This window comes from Solanum pennellii, chromosome 10 (genome assembly GCF_001406875.1).
Source record: "Solanum pennellii chromosome 10, SPENNV200".
Classification (NCBI taxonomy): domain Eukaryota; kingdom Viridiplantae; phylum Streptophyta; class Magnoliopsida; order Solanales; family Solanaceae; genus Solanum; species Solanum pennellii.
In genome coordinates, this window is record NC_028646.1 from 75129359 (window position 1) to 75138162 (window position 8804).

General features: G+C 36.6%; 1 protein-coding gene across 1 annotated transcript in view; it reads right to left on the reverse strand.

Moving 5' to 3' along the window:
* Window positions 1-203: 203 nt before the first annotated feature.
* The window catches only part of LOC107002390 (probable LRR receptor-like serine/threonine-protein kinase At1g06840), a 14754-nt gene continuing 6153 nt past the window's right edge, over window positions 204-8804 (reverse strand). Inside the window, exons 11-20 of the mRNA XM_015200400.1 lie at window positions 8573-8644; window positions 8366-8452; window positions 7850-7918; window positions 5797-6317; window positions 4552-4713; window positions 3335-3618; window positions 2601-2652; window positions 1929-2173; window positions 1540-1674; window positions 204-764 (exon numbers count right to left, since the gene is read on the reverse strand). Of these exons, the coding sequence (XP_015055886.1) occupies window positions 417-764; window positions 1540-1674; window positions 1929-2173; window positions 2601-2652; window positions 3335-3618; window positions 4552-4713; window positions 5797-6317; window positions 7850-7918; window positions 8366-8452; window positions 8573-8644 (1975 nt within the window). The 3' untranslated portion in view covers window positions 204-416. The remainder of the gene's footprint in view (window positions 765-1539; window positions 1675-1928; window positions 2174-2600; window positions 2653-3334; window positions 3619-4551; window positions 4714-5796; window positions 6318-7849; window positions 7919-8365; window positions 8453-8572; window positions 8645-8804) is intronic.

An 8804-nucleotide genomic window follows, 5' to 3' on the forward strand; every position in this document is an offset into this window, starting at 1 on the left:
GTGTGGGGATTTCACTTTATAATGAATCCATTGATTATATATGATTTATTATTCCTCCCACTTTTGGGGTTGGGGTGATGGTGAAGGTGGGATAATTAATGTAGAATGTCATTATAGAATTAATATACAGATTATGAAGCAAAGACATTGGATGACACAAATAGAAAGTAGTTAATGATAATCTCCAAAGGGAAAATAAAGGATGGTCATAAACAAGAGTGCATATCTAATGGAAAAAAACATCATCATATGATTATATATACAAGTCTTTTCATGGTCTCAGAGTTGATTCAACCTGCTTATAATACATATATGTACATACATACCTCAGACTAAAATGTGAAACTTCTAATACTTCACAATCTGACCATTAACATGTTGGTAAATGAAGGGTATATAGCAAGTGATTAAGCGCATCAACGAGGCCTGATGGTGGGAATGACACCGCTCACAAGCTCAATTCCTTCCACAGTTGTGTAGGTGGTAGTGTGTCTGGAATAAGTTGAAGTTGGTGGTGACGATGACATTCCAGACGTGGAAACATCTGTATCTGGTGGAATATTATTGTCGAATACAGCTGGAAGCATGTAAGTGATGTCCTCTAACTCTCTCACCACCTCCAGCATTAAAGGTCTATCCTTTTGTTCATCCAGTGAACACCTGAGAGCCAAATCCAGGAATTTCTTGACACAATCTGAGGAATATGGACCTATACCCTTGTCGATAATAGAAGACATCATCCCTGATTCACATGCTGCATTCACCTGTCATTGGTTCAAAGAGAACTTTTTCTTACTCTGTTCGTCCAAAAAGAATGACACTTCAAACTATTTAAGGAGTCCAACAGTTTTTTTCTAAATAGTTGAGCTTTAATTCTGAGAAATGAGAAGTCAATGCTTGATTCACCTCGAAAAATAGATGTATTGATACTGTACTCTGATCTTCTGCCATTCTCGCTTTCTAGGATAGAGAGTACTAGTTGTGGATCAACTTAAACATTGAGGACTTCACATATTCATATAGGTCAAACACTAACGGGATACTGCTAAGACTTTGGACATATTATTAGTGTTGATCTCACTTTCTAGCTATCATAATATTTTAAGTCAAAGCATCCATCTTTGGGAACTCGTCCTAAACATTCAACAGTAAGATATAAGGTTTGGGGTAAAAAAACTTTCACTACTTCATTACTAACCATTTGATGTTAAGATCCTTCCGTGCAACACAAAATATGAGAAAGCTCAACTCAAATAGCCATTAACTAGTGTAAGGGTTGCCAGCAATTATACTGATTCATATGCGGTATCTCAACTTCATAAAATAGATCACATTGGAATTTATTGAGGTTCTTCTCAAAGCCACAAAAGAATTGGAACTCGTGAAAGCAAATGATCTCTACTGCTTTAGTACAGATCCATTAGCAGACAGCGACTATATCTAGAAGAGCTATCTAGAAGAGCTATTTAATGTTCCCCAAAAGATTTGTCTTCATGAACTAAGTAAAATACCAAGATAAGGGGGGAAAGAATCAAGTACCTCTCGGACGATGTTCCTTCCCTGAGATATAGGTCGCATCCCTGTTAAAAGCTCCAGAAATACAATACCAAGGCTATAAACATCACTTTTCTCTGTCAACTTGTGAGTAAAGAAGTACTCAGGATCAAGGTAGCCCTACATGAGTGCCAAATTTTGGCAAAATTGTCAGCTATCTTTGAAAAAGCAAAGAGAAATAAATGAGAAGGTAAAAAGCAATATTGAAATACTAGAAGATCATAGTATGTGTATTCATGATCAAACTTAGAGAATGAAGTCCTCCTGGTCTGTAGCCATGATACCTAGATTACTCAAGTTGCAGGTCTTATCTCATTGCAATTTTCTAGCATTTCTATTTCAGGCTTCGACATATAAAACGAGTAAAGCCTTACAGGAGTTCCTTTCACAACAGTTGATACATGTCCACTCGTTTCAGCATCAGGTAATGGTGCAAGCTTTGAGATTCCAAAATCAGAGACTTTTGCAGTGAACTTAGAGTCCAACAGTATGTTATTTGCTTTGATATCACGATGGATTATTGGAGGATTAGCCTCAGTATGGAGGTAGAGGATGCCCCTGGCAGCACCTAAAGCAATGTATAACCTTGTTCCAAGACTCAGACGTTCCCCATATCTAGCTGTATAAATAAGTAAAAAAATATTTAATGTTCTTATGGTAGACTTTGGAGATACCTGTTTAATATTCATATTGGAACTGACATGTGATTAAAATTAAGAATATAAAGTTCCATGTGATAAACTTGTTGATGAACACACAAGTCAAGAAAGCAGGAAAACTAACAGTGACCATCGGGATTCAGGAGTCAAATTGAAGTAAAAACTTCAGAAAAAATGGGACATACTTTTCACCCTGAGTGATTAGATATTTAGATTTACTTTCATCTATACAAGCATTCTTTACTAGAGGGACATATCTTTCACCAGCTTTATCGGATAAGAAATACTACACCAGGAAAAAAAAGTGATAGAGGAGAATGAATGTGCTTGATTCTAACACAAGAAAGTCAAATGACATCATAGACAAAGGAAGGATACATCACATACCAGAGAGAAGATCATGCAAGGAACCATTTGGCATGTACTCATACACCAACATCTGCATGCACATGTAACCTACTATTACAAAAGTAGAATAAAAGACCACAAAATATAATATCCATTCTTATCCTTCCATCTGCCTTTTGATTTGATTACTTTATCAGAAGACATGCATTTCACTAATGTGACTAGACTACGCAAGTATAAGAGGGATGTAATTGATGAGCTAATCATAGATGGGAATTTGGTTGAACTTAATATTCAATAATCTTAGTGATATGCTCACAAATTGAATCACTTAACATGTGATAATAATTGGTGAAAAAAAAATGTATGACGAAAATACTATCTCAGAAGACTTTTGCTTGAGTTAACTTCAGAATCAGCCAAGACTATGAACGTCGCGCTGCAATTTAACTACCATTATATGATAGTTGTCATTTCATTTGCATCTGGATTGTATCAAATCGATTTCTCTAAGCAGAAGGTAACTGACATTATGCTTGATTGCGTCTGCACAACGGCAATGAGGCATCCAAAATGATTGAGGATACGGAAAAAAATTCAATTTTGACCTAGGTGTTCAAATGGTGATCAGACTTCAACAAGTGGCTAAACTGATACATCAAAGAAATTATTCCACCGAACATACTCCCCTCTTCCCTCTGAATGTAGGAATAGCAGCATGGACTTGGCTCTGTGAGTGTGTGTGTGTTATTTTTCCAGTTTGAGAATCTTACTTGTTCACTTCCTTCATTACAGTATCCCACCAAGGAAACCAGATTCCGATGATGTACACGTGACAATAATTCTATCTCAGTATAGAACTCTTTCTCCCCCTGTAATGAGCCTTGTTGTGCACGTTTTATTGCCACTATTGTTCCCTCTGCCAAAGTGCCTTTGTAGACCTTTCCATAGCCTCCTTGGCCAATTTCAGCAGTACTGCTAAAACTGTTAGTTGCTGCCTCTAATTCCTTAAAACCCAATGCCTTAACACCTTCTATTCGCATTGGAAATTTTGGTACTACAAAAGAAATGAAAGTAATATCACTATGAGTGCCATGTGGTCCTGGGTAAGTTTGTTTAATAAAAACATCATTGCCACAAGATCCAATTTATTAAAAATCAGATGTTCATTGAGAACTTCAGCATGAAAAGTTGACATAAAAAGAATGAAAGGAAAAAGCTTAGGTGATGGTAGCATGACTTTAATGCAAATGAACCTTTGATACAATAGTTGGCTTCAGCTAACTTTGATCACTTTAAGAATATGAATTAATCTGACTAAGAAAAGAACATAAATAATCATCTAATTGATGTACAAATAACAGAAGCACTACAACAAGAGTATTACTTAGATATACATGCCCATTTCCCAGCAAACACTTCCTATTTATTTCTTTTCCACTTTTTGGTCTAAGGGTGATGGGGCAATGCCGGAGAGTTTACTCAAAAATATGCACAAACTTCCCATAAAACCGTAAAGTTCTCTGTCCATGTGAGGAATTAAAGCACTATACTCTCTCCTAAAAAAAACTTAAAGTAAAACATCAAGCAGTATCATAGCTAAATTACAAGTAAACATACTAAGAAAGATAATTTGCCACATTGAGAAAGATGGTTGACACTGGCAATTCTGTGTTATTTCTTGATTAGATACAGAACTTAAACAAGAAAATAACAGTAAGGAAGACAGATTTTATGATTTTTGGCATCTTTTTGTTTTTCAGAAGATGGAAATTGGAAATTATCAGGTGCAAAGTTTGCATTATATGCATGAAGCACTCAAAGAATGTGGTTTCATGTCCTCTTTTTGGCGATTCACCAGAATACCAAAGAAAAGTTAAACCTATTGACTACTTAACCAGCAGGTCCTAATGGGGTGAATGAAAGAAATGGAGAAGAATCTCCCTATAGCTGAGGAAAAGTCACATAAAATAACTGAAGATTAACTCACATGGTTGATCTTTTGAAACGTGTGACTTCCGCCGCATTTTAAACAACACGAATATTATGGCCATAAGTAGCACAGCTGCAGCAAATATGGACCCTAAGACAATTCCAACCACAGTGCCTCTGTTTTTTCTGCTTCCCTCTCCTCCCAACGGAGGAAAAAGGACTGCAAGAAGGAAAAACATTAGTTATTTGATCTTGAGAAAGCAGAAAGAAAGACAAGAGCAGAGCAAGTTATTGGCTCTCTTATATGATAGCATATATTTTTTTGAGGAAAGGTAACAATGATATATTTATATTCAGGACAAAGGCTGTGTTGTGACACATCTCAAATAGAAAAAAAAAAGTAAATCCTTGTTCTTCTAACCAAAGATTCTATAAGGCTTCTTCACACAGATTCTGCATCATTAACAAATTCTTCTGTACACCAGAAATAAAACAGAACTAGCTAATTCATCTTGAGTTTCTGAATGGGGATATTCCCATATTTTGACATTAACATATGGTTCACCTAAGATTTTACTTAATCAAGAACTTGTACTAAGGTAGTCAATTTAGTCTCTTGACCCTTACTGAGTATCTAAAAGATTACTAGCATCTCTGTCAGGTTACCACGTTCATGAGGATCTTAAGCTTCAAAGCATGCATGATATCTAAACCATTTCATTGAATTTTCATACTCGCATACTTCCATGACAAGAAATAAAACTAGGTTGTATATCACAGGGTAAACGATATAAATAGACATTTTCAGAAACGAATGGAGCACAATGGGAAAGAGAAATTTTTTATCCGAGCATGACCAGTAAAGAAAAAAGAAATATAATAATCATAATAATTATATTCAAGAATCAGCAAGAACAAAAGAAAAATTAGTCATGCGGGTGCACAAGAGTTCCAGTCTAGTTGAAAAGTATCCAATATTTGGCATTAGATACAAAATAAGAACTGAAGAAACAAGTTTTACAATAAAGGTGTTTCTCTCGGCTTGCATGTTAATCTCAACCTTGGGTTCTTGTGCCTCCCTATAGAAAATTAAACTAAAAAAATAGAGTTGTTGCCACTCACCGTGCCTGACCTAAGTTGTAAAAAACAAACGAGATTCACGTTGTTTTTTTCTATTATTGTTCACATTGGTTTAACTTTAAATTCCTCAGGAAATCATTACAGAACTACAACTGAAAATGTCCACATGCTAATGTATTATTACATCCTACTTATACAAGAAATAATGGATTTCGAGACATACCAGAATTATATGCCATGGCAGTGAAATTGAGCAGGTCATATGGGCCAAAGATATCATTTCCAGTAAGATTAAAAAAGGCAAACTTGTTTGCGATCCGTACTATCTCGCTGTCATTAAATTTGCCAAAATCATTGGTTCCAGAGTCATTTGCACGTGGAGGGAAGAATTTCAAAAAGAACCTAAGCCTAGGACCGTTTTGCCATGCAACCGAATCAATGTGCAGTTGATAATCATTCAAATTAACACTTTTTGTTATCCACTGTTCAAAGTCACTATAATGTGGTGGAAAGTCTGAAATGCTAGGGCTTCTTAAACGCAAACCGACTCCAAAAGGTGCTGCACAAAAGCAGTCATTCATTAATGCTGGGACATGTTCAAAATCCACGTCGCAAGGCAGCTGGGCTGCACAACTTGGAATAGAGTTGTTCAAGCGTCCATACTCTTCACCTCCGTCTCTTGATTTACAAAATTGGGTAATCTGGCGCTCATTTGCATTTCCACAAACAGGATTTCCATAAAGCCTGAAAGTTATTCAGTTAAAGTGTCACACCTAACGAATACTTAATCAGAAATATAAAGGAGTGATAAAGCAAAATGTGTGTAGTGATTTTATGCCATTGAAAATATTTGCTCGTTAAAGTACCAGTGATTGGGTTAAAAACAAAACTCAAACTCATTATTTATGTGACTCATGAAATCAGCAAATATGGCACACAAAACTGCACACAAACATGTATTATAAAGTTAGTAGGTGAAGCTGCTCTTCAGAAAAATAAAGTTAGTAGGTGAACCAGAATTTATTTAACCATGATAGAAGTTGAACAATTTGTTTTTAGAATTAAATATATACAGCTTGAAAGGTATTGCTAAGGCGTGATCTCTCCATCAAATTAGAAAGCCCGTTACTACTTCAGTATGTAACCAGTTAATTGTCTGGTTTAGAGGCAAGTCATGCCAGATTTGTAATAAAAATAAAAAGATTATAATGCAGGGATCATCAAACAAGTGTACATAGGCTGCCATTTTTGCCTCCATAACTGCCAACTTTGCCTCTCATCCACCAGTACTCTGCCTTTCTCATCTTTAATGCACTTCATCTGCTCCAGGTTTCAGTCTCATCTCTCTCACCTTGGCTAGCCTATACAACTTCTTATCTCCGCCTTTGTCCCCTGGTTCCTCATATAAGCGTTCAAAAGCTGCCATTTTTGCCTCCATAACTGCCAACTTCGCCTCCTTCCTCGCCACTTTATGTACTTCTCTTGTCGCCCTCTTATCCTCCCCATCCTTTTGCTCTCCAGCAACTTCACATAAGCCACCTTCTTTGGCACTACCTTCCGTGGACTTTGCCATTCCACCAGAAATCTCCTCGGTGTCCACTAGAATTACCTTTTGAAACCCCCAAGACCTCTCTAGCCGCTTCCCTTATGCAACTAGCAGTCCTATCCCACATATTGGTTGCATCCCCACTGCTTTCTTAAGCTCCCATTGCCACCAACTTCTCCCCCATAACCCTAGATTTATCATATTACCAAATCACATGGAAAGAAATTCACATATATGAATTTGACACCATTGTTTTCGAGCTCCATATGAAGTGCACTGCTAGAAAGAAAACTACCCATCTTCTGACAAGAAATGAAGTTTTGAAACGATGACAAACTAAAAGAAGTAGAAACTGTGTTGGTTCACTACTCTATCTTCATCAATGGATACTCGAAGTAAATCTCTATACTGATGGAAAGAGTTTAGCAGGAAAAAAGCAAATGAAGACAGAGTTATGCAACTATCCCATATGTTGTCATGGGGATATGCTATAGAAAGTTTTCCTGCCGTCTTCATGATAGTAGTTCTGTTGAATCACAGAAATCTGAAATAGAAACTAAGACTACACAGAATTACTTTGTAATTTGAAGCTTATAAAAAGCAGGATAATGGAAGTTAGATAGAAATTGAATTAGGGGAGCTTATTTCGCCACATATAATTATAAAAGCCGAGAACTGAAAGTAAGTCCGCAAATATGTATGTACAAGACTACCGGAAATAAGGTCTTACATAATATCAACATTTGGAGGAGGATCAAGAATACCCGAAATATCTGAGAGAAAATTACGTTGAAAGTTCCTGCACAAAGGAGAACAACTGGATCAGCCTGGCTATCTGATATGTTAACATCTGAGGGGCCTTTTCTAGTCAGACATGGCCTGGTTTAGTAAGAGGAAAGAATGCGTGCTACATTACCTTGAACAAAACAAAACACCAGACATATTATCCCTTGTTATATATTAACTGTATAGAGATAGGAAACCTTTGTTGACAATGGACAAACTATTCCTTGACTCTACTATTATTTTCCGGGATACCTTCTTTGTATATCCAAAACTACATGTGGACTGACTAGCTACCAAAATGAAATAGGAATACAAATTTGGCTTGATTCTCTACAAAAAGCTTTTGTCTGTATCTTACAGTTAAAAACTTTGACTGGCCAATAGATTGTGGGGCAGCAGACAACAGAAACATGAAAATCAAATTACTGATAAGAGGAAAGTGTACAAATGAGACACTTACAATCTAAGTTTTGCACCTGGGGAAAATGTCTTATTCTCCCAAATGGTAGTTGGCACAAAACCACTTAACCTATTATTGTTGAGTGACCTACAAGAAAAATAATTTAAGGAAAGGTAGTGTCAATACTGCATTTATTAGAGTATTGACATGGAATTTGAAACAGACAGGGGATCAAGAAACAAGGATATAGCAAATGAAGCTCCTTACAGCCTCTGCAGATTTGGAAGGACAGAAAAGTTTGAAGGGATAGAACCATTAAGCATGTTTCCTGACAGAATGCTGCAATTACCATCAAAGTAGTTAGTTCACTATTGAGGGTCTGATACCAAGACCAACTTACTCAAACATCAAAGAAAGAGTGCATGTTAGGACACTGATGTCCATTCAACCACCTATTCACAGATATCGATAGAGAGCTTGGGGAGGGGGGGGGGGGGAG